The following is a 23,583-nucleotide window of genomic DNA, read 5'->3' on the forward strand; positions in this document are numbered from 1 at the left end:
CTTCTTACAAGTTTACTTGTCTTTTATTGTATAATTTGAATTAGTGAAATCTGATTTATGTTTGTCTTGAAGAGCTTATTTACTTTTAACCAAGTAGATAGAAACATCTTTGCATGTAGTTGCATTCATATAGATAGGTTGCATTTCATACATTCTACCACTCCTCTTCACTCCCTTATAGCTTCTCTTGAGCTTAGCATGAGGACATGCTATTGTTTAAGTGTGGGGAGGTTGATAAACCACTATTTTATGGTTTATCTTGTGCTCAATTGAGTGGATTTTATCAATCTTTCACACACTTGTTCATACAAAATGCATGTTTTACATTCTCCTTCCTGATTTTGTGCTATGATTGAAAATATGCTTTTTTGGACTTATATTTGCTAATATTAATCCTCTCTTATTACTATTTGATGCCTTGATATGTGTGTTAAGTGATTTTAGAGATTACAGGACAGGAATGACTCAGAGGATGGAAAGGAAGCATGCAAAAGTGGAAGGAATACAAGAAGTTGAAGAAATTGCTAAGCTGTCCAGCCTGACCTCTTCACACTCAAACGGTCATAACTTGAGCTACAGAGGTCCAAATGAGATGGTTCTAGTTGCGTTGGAAATATAACATCCGGGGCTTCGCAACGATATATAATTTGCCATAGCTGCCCCGAAGCCAGATGACGCAAACATGTGGATCACGCGGACGCATGACCTGGCAGAAACGCAATCCACGCAAACGCGTGGACGACGCTTCCGCGTCACTTTCCCGCGACCTGTACGTACCAGAATACGCTGGGGGCAATTTCTGGGCTGTTTTTGACCCAGTTTTCGGCCCAGAAAACACAGATTAGAGGCCATAAAGTGGGGGAATGCATCCATTCATAAGAGGTCTTCGATTATTCACTTTTCATAATTTAGATGTAGTTTTTAGAGAGAGAGGTTCTCTCCTCTCTCTTAGGTTTTAGGATTAGGATTCCTCTTAAAAGATTTAGGATTTCAACTTCCTCTCAGGTTCAATATTCCTTTTACTTTATATCTCTCTTCTGCTTTCAGATACTTTAATGCTTTTGTTTGTTGATTACTTATGTTGCCAAATTGGCTTACGAACCATTCATGTTAGAATTTTCTTTATTTAATATAAATCGAGGTATTTCAGAATTATGATTACTTTCCTTTATTTATATAAATAATTTAGATTTTTCCCTTTTAGTTTTGGTTGATTAATTGGTGACTCTTGAGTTGTCAAACTCATCCACTACAAAAAAAAAGAGTTTAAAATGGCATTTATATTACGGCAGTTTTGAAAAACCGCCGTAATATTCAAACATTATGGCATTTTTTGTGGCTGCCATAATTAACTTGTATTTGGTGGCGGTTCTGGTAATTCTGGCGGTTTTGAACCGCCATTATCACGTAGGTATAAAATGCAAAAATTTGCAATCCCTAATTCCAGAACCCTTAACACTACGCATACGGTGGCCTCTCCCTTCTCTCTTTCGTCTATGTTGCTTCGTCCACTACGCTTTCACACTTCAGCATCGCTGCCTCCAACGAAACTGAAGGTTCCAAGCCACACACGCGCTTTCTTCCCCATAGTCGCTTCCTCACGTCATGGAACCACGTTTTGCCGACGTTGTTTCTCCATAGTCGCTGCCCCTGGCCTGTGCGATGACCTCCGATCCTCTTTCTCTCCGACGACAATCTTCTCCAATGATATCTCATCCAGCGACGACCTCCTTCGGCGACATCTCTTTCAGCCGCGATCTCCTTCGGTGACGTCTCCTTCAGCTTCCTCTCCTTGTCGTCCTAACTATATGTCTTCTCCGCGAAAATCTTTAACGCCTCCCTTTCGTTCTGGATATGGCAGGTTAGCTTCCTACTTTTTTACATTCTAGGGTTCAAAAGTGCAAATTATTTCTCTGCTTTTTGCTTCTGTGAAATTGGATATGCTGATAAGGAATTGAAATTGGAATTAATTAATTCCTATCATAGATAAATTTGTAATAAGTTACATCTTTGAATTCTCCTTTATCCAGTTATTTTGGAATTAAAGATATCTAAGGATACTGAATGTAAGGATACTGAATGAACATTTTCTAAATTTAGGAGATTCAATGAAATTGAAAAGAAAGAAAGGATGAATTACAGCATGAGAGTTAGTAATGGAATGAAGAAGTTGCAGCTTCTCGTGCAGTAGTGCTGCTCTCTTTTGCTAGTGTGTTAGTTCAGTATGTAGCAATTGTCTGGTTTCTATGTTGAGAATAGACTCAAGGAAGAGGTATAGAGCATCTGCTGAAATTTGATACGTCTCTGTTGTTAGATTTAGTCATAGTTTGTACACATAATGGCAGTATAGAAGCAAAATAGTTTTGTTCCTCTGTGCTATCTGTTGAAATATTTTTAGTATTTAGGGAACCAAATTTTATATGCCAGATTTTGTGCTTATGTGACAGGTTTTAATTACTGGCCTAGTTTTGACTGCGCAGTACTTGTGATGTTTATTGCTTCGTGTAACAATAAAGTTACTTTATTCTCTGAATATATAAATAATTAAGCTGGCAGCCGCAACATCATTTAGCTCAATTAGATTTTGGAATTCTAAAGTTAGAATTTGAGTTTGACATGTTGACTTGATTTGGATAGCCGCAGCATCGTTTAGCTCAATTAGATTTTGAAATTTTAAAGTTAGAATTTGAGTTTGACATGTTGACTTGATTTGGACAGCCGCAACATCATTCTATCATATGTGCTACTGTGCTGTGAAATTCTCCGATGGCATTCTCCTACGTCGGGAATTTCGTCCATCGAGCTACTGTGCTGTGAGATTCTCTTTCGGCAGACTCACGAGGTAGGTTCTCCCTCTTTTCCTTTGTTCTCTTGGTTTGCACTTGATCTGTGATTTGATTTTGCTGAATTCAAATGCTCATATGTGATTATTGCATCTGAAACTTGATCTACTCCTTTTTTATTTTATGGTTTTGATTTTCATTCTTTAATCCTCTTCAAGGTTGGAATTAATTTTGTTTGTAGCCCCATTCTTGTGTTCCATTGTTGAATTTCAGTAATTGGTGGTGTATATTTAGTGTATATTTCACTAGGTCTCGCAGCTGGTCATATGTCGAAAGACCCGGTCTTCTCCTACTAGGTGCCTTGTTGATTGCTCAGCTGGTAAGCATAAACCTCTTATTCCTCTTTCAGCATATGAAATTTTGTTTTCAAAATTATTATAACACCCAAAAATTGTATATCTCAAGTCTCTATGTTCATGGAAATAACTTGATATACAACTCTAAATTGAAATGCTAATTAAGTAGTATGTTTCATCATTAGAACATGCATATCTATTATCTCATTGTTTCCATCTTAAACAGTAGTTTGTTATTCTTTATTAAACAAGTTTTAAGACCACTTTTGCAGTTTCTAATGCTTCACTGTTATAATTATGCAGCTATCTCTAGTGAAATTCCCTCCAATCAACCATCCAAAATACTTGTAACAACTATTTTCAATTAGTGGTTCAATGATTGCAGTGATGATATCAAAAGATGCTGCTCTCATGCTTTGAACAAACTTCAGGATCATTATGGTTGGAAGGTGCTGCATGTAAATTTTGTTTTGGAAAAATAGCTTTTAACCCCTTTCTTTCTTTGTTGAATTTCTAATTGCAATATAATTGAACTGCAATTTGTTCACAATTTTCATGTAGTTCCTTTATCTATGGCTTAGTTAATTAGTATCACAAATAAAATAAAATGAATACCCCCTATACATCTCTCTTGTTCATTGGTATTGGTTACTACATCATTATTATTATTATTATTATTATTATTATTATTATTATTATTATTATATGATACTTAGCTTCAGTTGCGGCTTTTACTTGTGAACATGCCTTTGATGTCTCTAGTCTCTAGTAATGATAATAATGATATAATAATAAATAGAGCGTATATAGTAAAAGTTAAATCAGATATTAAAAAATGAAATAGCATGTCTGCAGGAATGTGGTAACTATGTGAGAGAGTTAGTATGTGTGTGAAAGAGAAGGGAAATGATGTTCTATTTGATTTGGCTTTACAAGAGTCCTTATAGAGTGGAAGATTGAAATAACTACTTATATGTTATGGCTTTCAAAACCATGGCCAATTATTTTGTGGTTGCAAGGGAGGACCTGTAATAACTGATAACTACTTATACGTTATTGTGTTAAATTGAAATATTTATGAATAGTAAGATATAATTGTTAAAATATTTTAATTGGAATTGGACTAGTGCTGCTTATGAGGTGTGCATGAAAAGTACACTACTAAATATTTGGCCATTGCTCCGGGTTGGAATGCATGGCAGTTAAAGTTGTGTTTTATTTTATTTACTAATTTTTTAGTTGCTTTTCTAGGAATTCATATGTAATAATCTTTTCTCTTGCAGACCAATCCATTTGATTTATTTGAGACTTTTTTGGGCTAAGTATGGGTGGCTTTTGTCGTGGCATGGATTCTACTGGATTTGGAACATGTCGAAGTACTGTTACTAAGGGTCAAGACATCCAGTAAGTTATGCAGCATTTAGTTGGGTATTTCTTGTGCCCATGTTAGTCAGTTCAATAATTTTTATACTTAGCTTCATAAGGTAAATGTTATCCGTGTTTAAAAGTTTGATTCAAATGTCAACAGGTATGATTTCTCCTTGACATTTTCTGAGGCAATTTTCGAAATAGAGAAAGAATTTGACCTTTCTCATTTGGAAACATGTGAAGTCTGTAGTGGTACTGGAGCAAAGATTGGCTCTAAAATGAAAATATGTTCAACTTGTGATGGGAGGGGTCAGGTGATGAGGACTGAACAAACACCTTTTGGATTGTTCTCATAGGTAATTTGTTATATGTCTGAGGGGAGATGATATCATTTTTTTCTTGATTTGTATGCCCTGCTACCTGATATGAAGTAAAAAAAAATAAAAAAACCTTAATAATGTGTTGTATGATTGATGCATTGACCTATGTCTTCCAAAGAAGTTTCTACATTGATTTGGCATGTGCATTTTCTCTTGAGTTATTGATACCTGCCTCATTTTTACCTTTGAGAATAATTAGTTATGTTCTTATCAATTGCTTATATTAATTTGTTAGTTATTCTTTATTCTTATGCAGGTTTTCTTACATGATGTGTACATGAAAATATATTTCTAATCCCATTTTTTAGTATTAGGTTTCAGTTTGCTCGACCTATGGAGGTGATGGTGAAATCATATCTGAATACAGGGTGCAACAGTGAGGAATGCAGGGCCATACATAGAGAGACTGAAGTTGAATCAAGAAAGAGAGAAATTGGCAAGTAAGGTTATGGAAAAAATGTCTGAAATAATTATCTAATCTATTGTCATTCTACAACTCAATGGGCCAAATTTGCAATGAAGTTTTGAAAATTAAGATTCCCAGGCTTGAAATTGTCAATGAAAATGAGTGTGTACCCATGATTTTGTTGACCATGGTTGGTGTAAATGTATTAAGTTAGGTGTGTACTTTTAAATGTAAATTAGGTGACGTGCTCTTTATTTTTTTGGTTGGGTTTTGATGTGTAGAGAAAATTAAATGATGAGAACCAATGTATAATATTTAGATAAATTTGGAATAAAAAAAGTAATCAAAATAGAGTTTATTTTCTATATTTTGTTTATGGATTATGATTTTTTTATTGTGAAATTTTAATAAAAAATTATTTATTTAACGTGGTAAAAATGACGGTAAAAACTATCTTTTTAAACGATAAAAAAATATTTCGGTGAAAAAGGGTAGTTTGTAATTGTCATTTTAATCCTACAAAAATGGCGGTGAGGGTAAAAATGGCGGTTCAAAAATGCCATTTTAACCAATCAAAACAACACTATTAGGGTAAAAATGGCAGTTTGAACTGCCGTTTTAACTCTGGAAATAATGGCGGTTTGAACCGCCGTTTTAACCCATTTAAAAATCGCGCGTTTTAACCAATCAGAAAGTGTCATTTTATTACCGCCGTTTTAACCTATCCAAAAACCGCCGTTTTAACCAAGGTAATTGTGGCGGTTTTCTGAAAACCGCCGTAATAACCAGAATGGCGCCCAGAATAACGGCGTTTCTTGGAGGCGCCATTTTTGGTAATAATGGCGGTTCTAACCGCCGTAATTTCCAAAAATAACCGCCATTTTAACCTTTTTTTTGTAGTGGTCGTGATTGATAATTGTTATCTTTGCTGATTGATTTAAATTCCTATAACTCTAGTCTTTCCTTAGGAGTTGGCTAGGACTTTAGGTGTTAAATTGATTTATCCACTTGACTTTTCTTTACTTTAGTAAAGGTTAACTAAGTGGGATTAAAACTCAATTCTCATCACCATCGATAAGGATAACTAGGATAGGACTTCCAAATTTTTATACCTTGCTAAGAGTTTTATTAGTTATTAATTTATTAATTCCTGCAATTTATTTCCCTTGTTCAAACCTTTTCAAACCCAAAAAAATATTGTTTTCTATAACCAATAACAGATCATACCTCCCTGCAATTCCTTGAGAAGACGACCCAAGGTTTGAATACTTCGGTTTATAAATTTTATTGGGTTTGTTACTTGTGACAACCAAACTTTTGTACGAAAGGATTCTCTGTTGGTTTAGAAACTATACTTACAACACGATTAATTCTATAAATTTCTTTACTGGTAGGGAGATTATCCCGTTGGGCTTGATGAAGTGGTCGCCCAAACTTACTACACCGTGCTGGTGAGTCCTTAAGTCGGCATCCCGGAGACCCAAGGCGTCGAACACATTACGGAACATGATATTCGAGTCGGCCCCGGTGTCTACGAGGATCCGCTTGATAAGGCCGGTTCCCACTCTGGCCGTGATGACCATGGGAGGGTTTTCCGCGACCTCATCGAACCACTGGTCCTCCTGACTGAACGAGATGGGCGGAACCTTTTTGGAGCTTCGCACGGAAGAGGAGGAGATCGCCAGGACTTTGGCGTCCTTCTTGTGTGCTGACCTCGACCTTGGAGCCGCGTCTATTGCTGTTACCACGTTTACTATGGTAAAGTCGTGCTCGTTGTCCTCTGGCTCCTGACATCGCTTCACTGCGCGGGTCTTTTCCTCTCCCTCGCGGTCGCGATCTCGTCTCCTTGGCTCCCTGATGAGGTGGGAGAATTCAGCCAGCTTTCTGTCCCAGATCGCTTGTTCTAGCGCGTCCTTCAGGTTGAAACAGTCATGTGTCTTGTGTCCATAGCCCTTATGATAATCACAATAGAGGCCCTTGTTCCTCCCTGTTCTGTCCTTGAGAGGTCGGGGCTTTGATAGAATTCATTTCTCAGCTATCTGCTGATAAACTTCTACGATGGGAACGGTGAGGGGGTGTAGTTGGTGAATTTTCTGACTCAGAGAAACGGCCTGGATGTCTTGCTCGGCCCGCCGTCTCTGGCGTGCTCCTTCGGCCTTTCCCCGCAACCATGCTGCCAGGGTTGGTTGTAGGCGGGCTGCCGTTTGTTGGCTGCCACAACTTGACTGACTTCTTCATCGTTGATATATTCCCTGGCCACGCTTTGGATCTCTTGCATCGTCCATAAGGGTTTCGTGGTGAGGTGCTTCCTGAAATCCTCATTCAGGAGTCCATTCGTCAGACATAAACTGGCCACCGAATTAGTTAGCCCGTCGATCTCCAAACATTCATCGTTGAACCGGTCTAAGTATTTTCTGGTCGGCTCGCCAGGCCTTTGTGTCACCCCGAGTAAGTTGATTGGGTGTTTTGCCTTCGCGGTTTGGGTAGTGAATTGGGCCAAGAAAGCGCGGCTAATGTCCGAAAAACTAGCGACGGAGCCTTGTGGGAGGCTGTTAAACCACCGTATTGCAGGTCCTGCCAGGGTAACCGGGAAGGCGCGACACCTTACTTCATCGCCTACTCCCTCCAAGTTCATTCTGGCCTCGAAGGCCGTAAGATGCTCCTGGGGGTCTTGGGTTCCGTCGTACCTCATGTCCGTCGGCTTATCAAAGTGCTTTGGTAGCCGGACCTCGAGGATGGAACGATGAAACGGGGTTGCGCCCATTATCACGGGTCGCCGCATTCTCCTCGGCCTTTCTCCGCCGTCTTCCCGCTCACGCCCTGTGGCGCATCTCCTTTCAGGCCGAGTGTATGTCACGAGATCACGACGTCTTCTTGGGCGTTCCTGTTCCTCCCAAGCGCTTTCAGATTCAGATCGTGGGCTAGGCATGCGCCGGGAGTGACTTTTTTGAGGAGTTCTTCCGCGCGCCTCGGTAGACCGGGAAGGGCTTGGCTCGGGAGTTCTTTGATGATGTTCCTGATCTGCCAGCTGGCGTTCTAGGTTCTGTATCCTATGACGTAATTCCTGCATTATTCTGGATCTATTGCTGCCTGTTCCCCCAAATGGGCGTCTCTCTTGGGATCGTGAAGACGGCTCGGGTCGTCGTGGAGGGGACCTTGTGTGCTCCCAGGAGGAGGCCACGGAGGCTGCCCCTCTGGGCTCTACCCCGCGGCCAAGTTCTCTAGGACCCCGTATGACGTCCATTTAGGCAATCCCCATAGATGGCGCCAATGTACGGTAGCTCGGGTACCGGACGGTTCGGGGAGATTGCAGAGTTGGAAAGGTGGGGTTTCGCCTGGTTCAAGGATGTGGGAGTGAGGCTGGAGCAGCCGACTTCACGAGCTCTTCGTGTGGAGGGGGGTGCCACCTGCAAAGACACTCCGACGCTCTAGTCAGACAGGTGTGCAGGTGAGAAAGGGATAAGATGATGTGTGTGACGTACCTTGGGGGAGGGGTAGGACCCTCCCCTTATATACCTTGTTAGAAAAGTGGGCCCCATAGGAGAAGGCCTCTTTTCAGGAAGTTTTCTTCTCCCCATCTGTTATGCAGCTGGCAAGGAAGGTGCATGGCCGGGTCGCCAGACGGGCGGGTACGGTGACTCGCCCAATCGGGTCGGTAGGTCTTTGGGCCGGGTCGGTCTTCACACCTAGCTGGGCTGGGCCGTAACAGTCTTTTTAAATTTAAAATTTATTTTAACAACTATAATTGTCGTTGTTTGTACTGATGAAAAATCATTTTTAGTTTCATATAAACAAATACTAGTATTACAATTTTTAAAAATTTATATTTTAAAAGTCAAATTTAATAAACTATTTTAATTTTGAAAAAGAAAAAAGTTTAGAAGTATGATTAATTTGCTCATTTTCAGTAAAAATAAAAAAGAAACTTGAAAGTATGTAAAAAATATTTTCAAAAAGTCACATGAAATTGAAAACAATGTTTTTGTGTTTTAATTAGTATTTTTAGATATTTAGGTTTAAATTTTTTGGAAACATTTTGGGTTGAAAGTACAGTATTTTGCATTATACCACAAAGCATTGTTGTAAAAATCGGATCGGATTGGTCGGTTCAATCGAAAAACTAGTGAACCAGATTTTATACTGGTTCGGTCTGGTGTTTAGACCGTACAAAGAATCAAACTAGTACGAACCGGTCCGACCGAACTGCTTGAGAGTGAAAATATTTTCAAAATGCTTAAGGTAGGGTTTGAACCCTTGCCCTCAAGGAAACAAAAGAAGTCTACAACCACAAGGCCACTATGTTTCTCATTAAAAATTATGCAAATTATAATACATATAGATATTTTTCATCAAATAATTTATTTTTATTTAATTTATTTTAATTTTAATTATAAACTTATTCATTCTTAAATTAATTATATTTTTATTTAACAATAATTATAAACTCACTTATTTTTTTATAATTATATAACATTATAATAGATATAAACTAATTAATAAATTATTAAAATTTAAAAATAATAGTTATTTTAATATAAAAACAAAATAAAAATATTTATGATAGTGTAAAAATAATAAAATATTTATTGTTCATATTCCATATTGTTTTAAAATAACTTGATATTTTTAAAATGTTAGTAAAAATATGTATTTTAAATTTTAATTTTAAACTTTTGACTTTTTTTATTTTTTATTTACATAGGACCGGATTATCCGGTTCAACCAGTAACCCATCAATTAAACCAGTGATCCAGTGACCCAGTAACCTGACCAGTTCGATTACCGATTCTGTTCTGATAACTATGCCACAAAGAACTAACGGTTTTTTCCCACAATGCGATACTTTATTTAGTGGGTTTTAAACAAGGTGCGTGTAATTGATGAGAGTTCAATTCCATCCACTTTCATTTTGAGGGTTTTTTTTAATTTTTAATTATTTTGTATTGTTACCTCTTTATTTTTAAAATAAAATTTAAAATTAATAATTTATCATTATACACATGATAAAATTTATGACAGGAATAAATTCTTGCAATCTAAATAATTTATAATAAAATCTTTGAAATTAGAAAAAATTAAATAGGAAAAATACAAGACATGAACTAACTATATATATATATATATATATATATATATATATATATATATATATATATATATATTACATTTGTTTGTTTATTCTTTTGGTGATTAGTAGTAATTTTGTTCTTGTTTAAATTATCTTTTTTCTATTGCAAAATTTTAAATTTTTTTTTATTTGTCTATGTCCCAACATCACTGGATATAAATAACAATTTTTAATGACAATTTTTCTTAAATCATGTGCTTTGATTTGAATTCAAGCAATCAAACTAATAACATAATACAATTATTTGTAGCAGATTAACTAAATTACGAAACTAAAATATATTCATAAATTTTATAATTTTATTAAAAATATAATTATGTTATTTCTAGTTTTAAAATTGAAATTTTTTTGAAAATGACTAAAACAAGCATATTTTCACTATTTTTTCTATTTGAAAACAAAACATGTTTCAACAAACTAATCACGTTTCAATAAAAGTAAAAAATATTTTCACGAACTAATTAATCGCTTAATTTTATGTCCTAATTGTTTACCGATTGTTGAGAAAATACCATTAGCTAGGTAAAACTATTTATAATTTAATTTAAAAGCTTGCGACAATAAATAAATATCCAATTATTTTTATTACACAACATAACACATAACGCAATCAACGAGAATCATTCCATACACATATTCAAGTTTAAAACATTGTGAAAATTCAGTTGCAGTCAATTTCACATGAAGTTGATAGTTAAGAATCGTTAAATGATTTGATTAATTTGATTCAATTTTTATTTAACGACTCTCATTTATCAACTTTACATGAAGTTGACTGCACCTGTATCTTCACACTGATTATTTAGATCATAACAAGCAATTAACTTGATAATCACCGTTATGCCTTGAGAAGATAAGCATCAATTTCTTTAGTGCACTTGTCAACATACTCCATGTAGCCATATGGAGCTTCAACATCATTATTGATCTTCTCATATTCAACAGTCCAGGTAACTGAAGTAGTGCTATTATTACTATTGTCACTCACTTGAAAAGCTAGCTTAAAAACCTTATAGTTTTTACTGATATCTCCATCAAAGAGGTTGAATATCATCAAATATTTATGCTCATCAATGATGTCAATCGTCTCATTACATGTAACCACCTTGCCATCTGTTATTATAATCAATATCAACGAACAGAAGAAGGAGGATGAAAGGAAAAGAGAATATATGTATATATTAATTAAATTGAAGGAGATATACAAGATCGAAAACTAATTTAAAAATTAAGTTGTTTAAACACATTTTTTATATTTATAAAATGTTTTGCATTCACTTTTTTAATATCATTATTATTAAAAATTAATAAAAAATTTACTTCAATAAATAAACAACAAATACATCAAAAGATTAAATTTTATATTTTTTATATATTTCTTTTAATTAATAACATTAACATGTGTTTTTAGTGCGTTTGCTTAATCAACATAAAAAAAGAGTTCAGAAATCACTATAGTTCTTAGAGTTCAATTTCAAAGAGCACTATAATAAAATTGAGATGAGAAATTAAATTGATGAAAGTCATGAATTGAAAAGATCACTCTAAAAATTAAAGGTATGTATAGATCAGATTCAATCCGTATATCCATGGTATTTATCAGAATCTGATTCAAAAATTGTGAATATTAATCTAATCTAAACACTAATATAATCAGATTGCAGTTTCAAGTAGGTATTTGTATATCTGTAGATCCACAATAGATAAATAAATATTTTTTTTATATTTTATTTAAACTAATATTTATCATATATATTGTAATTTTTATTTTTGTTATTTAAAAAATATGTTTAATAATATTTTAGGAGTAGATATGTTTAAAAGAATGGAAAAAAATATTTTCTTTTGATATTTTTAATAAAAATAAATTTTTAAAAATATTTTTATGTTTTGCGGATCGAATATATTCGATATCCGATCCACAAATGTGTAGATTGGATTTGATCCAAGTTTAAAAACGCAAATATTGGATCCGATCTGATAATTTTAGCTAGTGCGAATCGAATTGAAATTTTAATCCTATCTAATCGAATGATCAGATCTGCGTTCACCCTATTGAAAATTTAATAAACCTATTTGACTCCATATAAGATTATTTTAAAATTTAATCATGTATGCTTTTAAAAATTTAAATCATTTTAGAATACACGTACCATGATATTATTCTAAATAAGATTAGGACAAACACACAGGCATATTTTATTCGATATTTATTTTTAGTAATCAGATAATTATTTTGATTTGAGAAACTATGATTGTCTATTTTAAAATAGTGCAATGATTTTTTTGTGTTTTTTGTTTCTCCTCCCAAAGGATTTAAACTCCACAACTTTAAACAAGGAAAGAGTTTCTTACCACTTGATGACCAACGTAGTGTTTGTCAAATAATAACACCTAGATCTAATTTATTAAAAGATCTGAAAATATATTTGAAACTTGGTCAATTACTTTTAAAATATTAAATTTATATTAAATAAGAAAATCAATGAATTATTTCTCAAAAAGAAATAGTACATAAATTTGTTGAACTTGACTATGCGAGTGCTAATTAATAGAGGTAAAATTTAATTAATTGTAACAATTACTTCCATTATTGAGTAGTTTCGAAAATTAAAGTTAAGTAAAGACTAAAATCAATTATAGAAGCTTAAGATTTACCTATGATATAAGTCCAGTGTTTAACTGAACCACCAACACTATCCCAGTCATTACCGACTTGGAGTTTCGCCGCATGGATTCTTTCACAAATATTTTGAAGATGGTGGAGTTGCCTTGCCATGAGGTTGAAGAACTTTGCAGCAGGTGAACGGATCACAGTTTCAAAGCTAAGCTTACCAGTAAGTGCCATCTCTTAGAGAAACTAAAGAAACACTACTAGATGATGATGATTTCGAATGATGGGGAGAAACATTCAGCCATGTAGGACCTTATATAGAAAACAAGCTACCTCCTATGACAATATTGTCAACCATCTTCCTTATTTAACTGCTACCAAGCACGGTTACTTCGCTGAGTTGTCGTGTCTACGTGTCCGACGAATTTTGGAGACGACACTTATCGACACTCGTTCGACACGCGTGTTTGCTGTGTCCAACCGTATCTTAATAAAAAGAAAAATTCTTCTTCGGATATGCTTGGACACACCTAAATACCATCACGTGTCAGCGTGTCCAGTTTTATTTTTAACATATATTCTTGAAATAAATTTAGATATAATATATATTATTATTTATTAAAATAAAAAATATTTTAAATACTTGATATAATTAAAATAAAAAATTAAAAATAAATAAAAAAATAATTTATATTTTATATCAATAAAATATCAAAATATTATTGAGATTTATCTAAAATTACTTTATATTTTATATATATGCGTGTCCCCGTGTCTTATAAGATTTTAAAATTCGCGTGTCGGCATATTCCGTGTCGTGTGATGTCCCGTATCAATGTCTGCACATCATAGTTTAACTAAGATATTAGATCATGAATCCATCTCTCTCAAGGAAGAATTACTTTATAAAATATATTTATCTACATTTCCCCGTACATTAAACCATTTAAAACATTTAAAATAATCTAAGCAATTTTTAGTCCTAGTAAAAACACGTGATATTCTGGCAAGGATACTCTTCTGTGCTATAGGTTGGCTCCATTCTATTCTTGAGAGCTTTTGAAATTTTTGGCTTAGAAGTGCAGTATCCTCGTAAACTTGAACTCAAACATAGTACCTACAAAAAGGACTCTGACACTCGATTCAGTAAAATATCTTAAATAGCGAGTATAATATCGTTTGTTGCGTTGGCCAATCTTTCGTCTCCTTATTGTCAGCTTCCCCTCGAATTTATAGCCGTTATAGTTAAATTATTCGTCGGTCCGTTAGTCGTAGCCGACTAAGTGCGAGATTTTGGGGGAGAAGTTTGTTATGATAAGGAATTAATTAATTTGAATTTATTTGACCTACCGAGATATAACCCGGTTTCACCGATGTATTAAGGATACAGCACATAGCCCCAAGCTTGACTTGCCAAATTTACGCTTTAGCAAGTTGAGCTTTTGTCGTATAGTTATACCTCAGTTATCGACGAATATGTTAGCCCCCAAACTCAACGCACGTTGCTATTTTTCAAGCTAGGGTTTTAAAACAAATTAAATATTGAAAATAATAACGATAATATTAATTGAAAATTGGTAATTAATAATGATTGTACCTTGTAAACCGGACTATAATAACTTCGTATTTGTCCCTTAAATGAGATTTGGACCGTTATTTTCATCATGGTATGTGAATAGTTACATTTTGAATTACCCACTAAGTTAGTAGATAGTATTCATACTTTATTACCGTTTTCATCTTAGAAAGAGACACGAACTCTTGACCTTGGTCTTTTTGCTTAAGTTCACAAAAGAGACAAGACTTCAAAAGGTTAGGTCTTTTGTCTTTCTTTGTATTTTTTGTTTTTTACAATGGCTAGGGAAAAAGAAAAGGAAAAAGTGGTGGAGGTCAAACGTGAAAATCCTCGTCACTGGGTGCATGTTGATGTTAAAACTCGTTCTTTTGCCTATTGTGATAACGACTCATTGCTAGAGCTTAGGGCTCTGAAACTGATCAAAGAGGGTTCGGCTATTGGCATCGAACTTCTCCCTTGTGGTAGTGAGGAGAGGGTTTGTGAGAGGAAGGGCGGGTTGGGCTTATTTCTATATGTATACCCCCGTTTTACAAAACTTTACTTGAAATGCCTTTTTTTAGTGCAAAGTTTTGACGCAACTAAATTGTGCTCCTTCGCAGTTACACCCAAACTCTTGGGCTTTTCTCTGAGCTTCTGAATGTTTGATGGCTTTTCTGAAATTTCCTGCGTCGTTAAATATTTTTTTCTTTATTTTAATCTAAGGGGGTGCGAAAAGGTTAGTTCGTGGTTTTACCTTAGCAGCTTCCCCGGTCATTCCATCTTCTTATTATATAAATCTTTTAAAATTTTCAAGTCTATGTTTGTGAAAGTTCAGTCGCTAGAGATTGAATACCCTTTCCTTTTAGATGGTGAGTTGATAGAGAGGTTTCCCTTGTATTGGTGTCCGGAGCCCATACAAATTCTTGAGGCCGTGGAGAGGAATGAGGAAGAAGACAAATTCTTGAAGGCTTATATAGGTATTGTATTTTTGTTGTTCTTTGCTGGTTGGTTGCTAATTGTTAACGTAACACTTCATTTGTTTTGTAGGTGGTAGAGTGCCTAATTCGTCCACTTCTCGTCTGCAATCTTTTCTAAAAATGAAAAGTGAAAAAGTTGGTAACGGCTCGGGGGTAGGGAATGAAGGTGGTGGGGATGCCTCTCATTCCGGTGCCCGACCTCATCCTTCTCCCAAGAGAAAAAGAGTCGAGTCCGAGAAGTCACTGGAAGTGCTTTCCGAGGAAAATAAAGGTGATAGGTCGGTATTTGAGAAGCAGAGGAAGCTTCATGGGTTTATAGAGGGAGTGAACCCTAAATCCCTTTGGAGTGATCAATATCCCGTCTTCGAACTTGCTGATAGGGTTTCTCAGTATCTTGGGGATATGTGACTAACTCGTCGTACGGGTATGGAAGGAATGGAAAAGTTTATCCAGGTTAGTATATCTTTGTTGTTATTTGGGTGTTGTCACCTGTATGTATGCTTTATATTTTCTTTTATTTTTTCCGTAGATTGTGGCCTCGTGTTTACTATGCGTTGGCCATGCTACCGAACTACTAGGTGCGGAGCAAGGTACTGTTGGTGAGAAGGTTGTGAATTTGGAGCGATCAATGAAAGAAAAAGAGAGCGTCATCATTGATGTGACTTCTAAGATGAAGGACATAGAGGAAGAAGTCGGCAGGCTTCAAGATCAAATCCGTCTTCTCCAAAATGAAATTAAGAAAAATGACAAGTCCAAAGGTCAGATGACCTCTTGTATTCACGAGCTGGAGAATGAAGTTTTAGAAATGTTTTCTACCGGCTTCGACCGAGTTGTAAGCCATATTGCTATGTTTGCGCCTGAATATGATGTTGGGAGGCTCGACGTTACAAAAATTGTGGTGGATGGGGAACTTGTTGAAGATGAGGCGGGTGAGGAGCATGATGAGAATGCTCCTCTCCCCTCTTGAAAAAGATTAATAATTTGAGAATTTGTGTTTTGGAATATTTGGTTTGATTACCAATTTGGTATCGGTGAATTTTTGTGAACTGCTATCCGATGTATAATGTTGGTTTGAACTTGGAATGTTTATTGTTTCATGTTGTTTTGAGATGTTGTTTCTAACTTTTTGACCTTGTGTTAGTTTGAATGAAATGACTTAGTAGATAGAACAATATAGCAAATAGAGAAAAAAGAATGCACTTCATTTGTTATATGGAAAAGACCTTTCAATTTTGTAAGGTGTAGAGTGGTCGGCCTCGTTATAACTTGTCCGAGTAAAACCCTCTTTAGGAAAAAATCCCGTGATCAGGAAAAAGAGTACATGCCCACTTCAATTTATTTACAATGAAAAATTAACTATAATAAAATTTCAGTGATGAAATTTTCCAAGTGTTGGGTAAGGTCGTCCCATCTAATGTTTCGAGGCAGAAAGCCCGCTTTTCGATGACTTTGGAGACTCAGAAAGGCCCCTCCCAGGTTGTTGCTAATTTTCCATGTCCTGCAAGTTTTCGAACTTCTTCTATTTGTCTCAGCACCAGATCTCCTTGTTGTAGTGCCCTTTGTCATACTGTTTTGTTATATTTCTTTTGCATAGCTAATTACATGGACTTCTGTCAAATTTTGGCCAGGCATCGTTCTTCATTTATTGTGTCGAGTTTGGATGATCTCACTTTCATATTGGCATCTTCATCAAAGTGCTCGGACCAAGTTGAGTCTTGACCGACTTCTATTGGGATCATAGAGTCCGTGCCGTATACTAACTGGAACAAGGTTTCATTGGTTGTGGATTGTGGTGTTGTGTTGTAGCTCCATACTATTTCTGGTATTAGCTCAGTCCAGCGTCCCTTAGCATCTGTTAATTTTTTTTTTCTTTAAGGCCTGCAAGCTGATCTTGTTAGCTGCCTCTGCGAGCCCGTTACTTTGTGGGTGCTCCACAGAGGAGAAATGATGCTTAATGTGGAGGTCTGTTAAAAATGATGCAATTTCCTTATCAATGAACTGCCGACCATTATCAGAAAAACGTCTCTAGGAAAACTATATCTACATGCGATTGATTTCCAAATAAAAGTGCGTACCTTGTCCGGGGTTATTTTTGCAAGTGGCTGTACTTCTATCCACTTAGTAAAATAATCAATTGCTACTAATAGAAATTCTACCTGTCCTAGCAATTATGGGAATGGTCCGAGAATATCCATCCCCCATTTGTAAAAAATCCAGCTAATATCTGAAGTATGTAGTAGTTCTACCGGACTATAAATGAGTGGTACACATTTCTGGCATGCGTCACATTTCTGCACTTTGTTCATGCAATCTTTGCGCAAGGTCGGCCAATAGTATCATACTCGTAAAATTTTCATGGCCAAGCTCCTACCTCCAGTGTGGTGGCCACAAATGCCATCATGAACCTCGGTTATGGTGGCTTCGACTTTTGATTGTCTGAGGCACTTCAGTAATGGTCGAGAGAAACCCCATTTATACAGGTCATCTCCCATGATAGTGTAATAGCTTGCTTTGTATCTAAATGACCTCGGTTGTTCATTGTATGGTGTTTTCCAATTCTTAAATAGTGAATGTATGGACTTCACCAATCTTCTTCCTGTGATACACTTAAAACAGACTTGATATCTAAACTCAGTTTTGTTAGTGTGAGATGTGACATTATATCTGTTGATTCGGGAAGTAGCTAATTTAGATAAAATATCAGCCCTACAGTTTTACTCTCTAGGTATATGATTTTTCAAAATTTTGGAAATATTGTATAATATCTTTTGCAGAATTTAAATACTTTTCTAAGAGCTGATCTCATACCTGAAAATGACTAGTTACCTATTGCACCACAAGGAGAGAGTCGCAGTATACTTTTAGGTTTTTGACTTCGAATTTCCTTGCTAATCTTAGTCCGGCTAGTAATCCTTCATATTTGGCCTGATTATTGGTCATTTGAAAAAGGAATTTTATTGATTGCTCGGCATGCACTCCAATATTTTCTTTTAGTAAGATTTCGGCTCCGCATCCATTTTTGTTTGATGCACCGTCTACATATAACTCCCATTTTCAACAGTGGTGAATTCTGAAATAAAATTGGTCAGTGCTTGCGATTTGGGGGATCTTCGTGATTGATAGCAGATATCAAATTCTGAAAGTTCTATTGACCACTTTGTGAGTCGTCCTACTAGATCTAGTGTTGCCAATATTTGACATAATGGCTGACCAGTCCAAACTATTATCTGGTGTGCTTCGAAATAGTGCTGCAAATGCTGAGCTGTAATGATTAAGCCGAATGCTACCTCGTTTTGGCATTCTACAGGACTTTGCTCACAAAATATACTGGATGTTATTTTTTTCTGTTTCTGTTACAAGCATAGAACTGACAGTGTTAGGAAAAATTGAAAGTTATAAGTAAAGAGCCTTATCTTGCTGTGGTTGGAGAGTATAGGTGGTGAATCGAGAAGGTTTTTGAAATCGGTAAAATCTTTTTCACATTCATTTGTCTAAACAAGCTTCTCGCCTTTCCTGAGGGTGTCAAAGAAATGATATGATTTGGTGGCCACCGCGGGCAAGAAGCGTGACAGGGCCGCCAGGCGACCCGTGAGTTGTTGTACCTCCTTGATCGACCGAGGTGACTGTCTCTGTATTATAGCCTGACATTTGTCTGAGTTGGCTTCTATTCCCCTGTGTGTCAACAAAACTTCGAGAAACTTGCCTCCGTGCACTCCGAATGTACACTTTTTCAGGTTTAGTCTCATGTTATATTTTCGAAGTTGTTGGAATACCTCGTTAAGGTCGGTTTTATGTTATTCTTCTGAGCTTGATTTGACCACCATGTCATCAATATATATTTCAATGTTTTGGCCAATATAGTCCTTGAAGACCTTGTCCATCAATCGCTAGTAAGTAGCCCTTGCATTTTTCAGCCCAAAAGTCATGACTTTATAACAAAAATTACCTTGATCGGTTATGAATGCTATTTTCTCCTCATCGCTGTGATGCATTAGTATTTGATTGTAGCCAGAATAGGCATCCATGAAACTAAGCACTTGAAACCTCGAAGTATCATCTACTAATCTATCAATGTTCGGGAGTGGATAGGAATCTTTCGGGCATGCTTTGTTCAAGTCTGAAAAATCTACACACATACACCATTTTCCCAAGCTCTTCTAAACTATTACCACATTTGCTAGCCATGATAAAAATCTAAATTATCGGATGAAGCCTGCATCGAGCAATTTCTGTGTTTTCGTTATTTCTGCGTCTCTTCTTTCTGTGCTCTAATTCCTCTTCTTTTGTTGTATGGGTCGGACATTGAGATTGACTGCTAGCTTGTGGCATATAAAGTTCGGATCAATTCCTAGCATGTCAGTTGGTGTCCATGCAAAAATGTCGGAATTGGATTTCAATATTTCGATGAGGTGTTGTTTTGTTCCTGTAGAGAAAACAAAACCGATGTTAGTAAATTGGTCAGTTTCTCCTAATTGTACCTTTTCTATGTTGCCTGTTTGAGAGGGTCGACTGCTATTATTTCGGGGGTCCATCTCGGCCAGAGTTGGTTTGCTCTCCGCACTGTAGACAGATTGGACTCTTGGGATGATCTCCTTTGGAATGGTCTTTAAGCCTACATTGTAGCATTGTTAAGCTTCCATGTGATCGGCATACACTAGTTCTACTATATTGTCCTAGACAGGAAACTTTACACAAAGGTGAACAGTAGAAATGAGAATTAAGAGTTGGGCGTCCCAAAATGATATTATAGGAACTAGCATAATCAACCACTAAAAATTGGATATCCAGGATTTTTGAGTTCGGAAACTCCCCTAGTATTGTTCTTAACCATACATAACCTGATATGGGTACCCTTTCTCCGGAGAATCCTATCAATTCTTGTGTTAAGGGTTGTAGGGCCTTGTCCTTGAGTTGTATCTTTTTGAAAGTGGAGTAGAACAACACGTCGGCACTGTTTCTGGGATCAAGTAGGACCTTTTTGACTGTCTGTTCTCCTATGTGCATTGAAATTACCACTGGATCGTCCAAGTTCGGATTCTACGACTTGAGATCAAACGCATTGAAGGTGATTTGTTTTGTTGGAGGTAAAGTGTGTGTGTTTTTGGCAAGATCCGTCCATTGTTATCATGGCTCGGTAACTTCTCTTTCTGGCCATATTGGTTGCTCCTCATCTTGCAATGCCTCCTGAAATGTAATTTATTACTCCCTTCAAAGTAGGAGATTCAACCACTCCAGGCCAAGCTCCTTTGTCTTTGTGATCTGAACTATGGCTTGGCCTGTCAGTGTGATGAGAAAGAATTTTTGTCCGGTCTAGAATTCCTCAATAAAAAGAATCTCTTCATTACAAGCATAATCTAGACCAACAATAGATTATCCATCAAAGTTTAGTTTTTGTTGTCACAAGTTCAATCCAATAAAAATAATCGAGAGTATTACTCCCATGTCGTTCTCCCTAGGAATCGCAATCGAATGCTCAATTATTGGTTATGAGATTCACTGGGGTAGGTTGATAAAAAGGCAAGAAATTTAATGGCAAGAAATTTAAATGACAAGAAAGTAAATCAAACAACTAAAGATAACAATTACTAAAGATGCATTCATGGCAAGGATTGAGAATAAATATTTTTTTATCCTAGTCATTAATGATAACACAATAATTACCGAGAGCTAAGCTTATTACGTTATCTTCACATCGGAAGAAGATCCATTTGGCCTATTAATCCCAATCCATAAGTAGTGTCAATGGGAACAAGATTAACTAAAAACTCTAGATCACCAATCCAAATTGGGTATTAATGACTCAAGATTGCCTAATCTCTCTTTCCAAGCCAAGAATGCAAAAAAATCTACTCTAAAACTAAGCCAAGTATTTTATCAAATACTTGGTGTGCATAAAAAGAAAAGCATATTAAATTACAATAATAATAAAATCTAAAGCTACCAAATGCAAGAAAATAATAACAACAACTCAATTAAGCAACAAGGAAACACAAAACATCAAATTGCATTAAGTGAAATTAAAAAGAGGGTTTATAAACTAAAAATGACAAAAATGAGAAATTAATAAGACAATTAAGACAATAGAGCATGGAAATATAAATGAAACTATACTAAAACAAGAATTAAAGGGTGAAATTAAAGAGAAACTTAAACTAAGAACCCTAATTCTAGAGAGAAGAGGCACTACAAGAATATGACCAATTAGCTACCACAAAAAGAGTCGTAAAATCATCGCTAATCTGACGCAAAATATAATTTGTGATGGATTAGCTACCGCCTAGCAACTAATGCTTTCCTCACTAATTGCAAGTCGCAGATTAGTGAGGCAAAGACAAGAGTCGCTAATTCATTGGAAAGTTTTTTAGCTACCAAATAGATAGTCGCAAATTCATCACTAAAGTAAAAGCTAATTCCATAGAAAAAATAGACTAAACGGTAATCGCTAACTAGCGACAAACTCTACTGCGACAGAGTCATCGCTAAATGCAAGCTAACTTCGTAGACGAAATAGAATGCTTAGTTGACGCTAATTAGCGAAAAATTTTTCCGAACCTAACTCGTCGCGAGTTGTCCGCTAATATGATCGCAAATCTGTCACATTTTGTACCAAATCTATAGTTAATCTTCGAAAATCGTTAATCAAATTTGTAGGATTGTTTTCGCTAAACCAAAGATATTCGAAATGAGAAAGTAAAGTTATGAAATAGTCGCTAATTTGCTAGGAAATAATATGTAGTCAATTAGTTGCAATACTATCGCAAAATGTCATCGCAAATTCCATAGAAAAAATAGACTAAAAGATTAGGGGTGAGCACGGGTAGCGAGTACCCGATTACCCGTCCGAATCCGAACCGAACCAATTAAATTGGTTTTGGAACCAACGGGTAATCGGATCCAACCCGAACCAAACCGATGATCTTTGTTAGTGATTGGTTCGGGTATCGGTTTTAGGGGTACGGAACCCGAACCAACCCGCGAATCTGATCATATATTAATTAAATAAAAAAATAAAAAATATATATGACTTTTTCATTAGACAAAAATTTTTCACTATTAATATGTTTGAATTTTAATGAGTTTAGTTTTTAATGTATTTGATATTTAATATGTTTGGATTATTTCTATTGATGTTACATGTTTATTGTACTTATTAAATTTTTAAGATAAAAATTTAGTTTTTTTTTTATGAATTTCAAAGTCATTGAGTACCCAATTACCCGAACTGAATCAATCCGTTTTTAATCGGTTTGGTTTGGTTCGAGTATATATATAAAAAAATATAAATCTAAACCAAACCAAACCAATTATATTTTAATCGGTTCAATTCTAATTTTATCATAAACCTAAACTAAACCAAATTGTGTTCACCCCTATAAAAGATAGTCACTAATTAGCAACAAACTCTACCGTAGCAGAATCAATGCTTAGTTGACGCTATAATATAATGCTCGTAGATTTTTTCCCCATATAAAAGATTGTCTTATTTTCCTTTAATTGCTGTCCATTTTTAACTATCGTTCGGTTAAATCCTTCCTTACCCATTTAAGCCACGGCAAAAGGCTAGACCAATTGTAAATCTACAACTAAAGGCAATGTTTATTTCCTCCCTTTTTCAACGGTTATAAATGCTTGTCATGAATGAAATATTCTATATTGTGCTTGTCATCAATCAATAAATAATTTTATATTGGCAAATTTTGGTAATTTTGGTAATTTCACACTTCAAACCCCTTTTAATTTGCGTCGGTTCCAATTTCTTGCAAATTGCATCGCATTTACATAGTTTTTTATTGGCAATTTGGCATTGCCATCTATGGTAGTTTTCATTTGAGAAGCTACTAACAAATTAAGAACATGTATAGGAAATTATTTTTTAATTAGTTAATATTGATTAATTTTTTTAATTTTAAAAATTCTCTTTTTTCAAAATTTAAAATTTAAAATCCAAAAATAATTAAAATTTGTCTTATTAAATATTCATTAATTCTAACATTTATTAATTGTTATTAGAATAAA

General features: G+C 35.4%; 2 protein-coding genes across 2 annotated transcripts; one reads left to right on the forward strand and one right to left on the reverse strand.

Annotated features, from left to right (window-relative positions):
* Positions 1–1,457: 1,457 nt before the first annotated feature.
* On the forward strand, positions 1,458–5,649 carry LOC107613846 (uncharacterized). Its single transcript, XM_088496102.1, has 6 exons — positions 1,458–1,861; positions 2,719–2,842; positions 3,025–3,162; positions 3,443–3,588; positions 4,423–4,543; positions 4,668–5,649. Exons 1-4 carry the CDS (start codon positions 1,497–1,499, stop codon positions 3,488–3,490), a joined length of 675 nt encoding a protein of 224 aa, XP_088352228.1. The 5' UTR covers positions 1,458–1,496; the 3' UTR covers positions 3,491–3,588; positions 4,423–4,543; positions 4,668–5,649.
* A 5,564-nt stretch (positions 5,650–11,213) lies between these two features.
* Positions 11,214–13,320, reverse strand: LOC148549723 (MLP-like protein 43). Its single transcript, XM_088497281.1, has 2 exons — positions 13,080–13,320; positions 11,214–11,534 (listed from the first exon to the last, which is right to left on the reverse strand). The coding sequence occupies exons 1-2, from the start codon at positions 13,267–13,269 to the stop codon at positions 11,260–11,262; spliced, it is 465 nt and encodes a 154-aa protein (XP_088353407.1). The 5' UTR covers positions 13,270–13,320; the 3' UTR covers positions 11,214–11,259.
* Between the last annotated feature and the right edge of the window lie 10,263 nt (positions 13,321–23,583).

This window comes from Arachis ipaensis, chromosome B8 (assembly GCF_059453495.1).
Source record: "Arachis ipaensis isolate K30076 ecotype BB chromosome B8, ASM5945349v1, whole genome shotgun sequence".
NCBI lineage: Eukaryota > Viridiplantae > Streptophyta > Magnoliopsida > Fabales > Fabaceae > Arachis > Arachis ipaensis.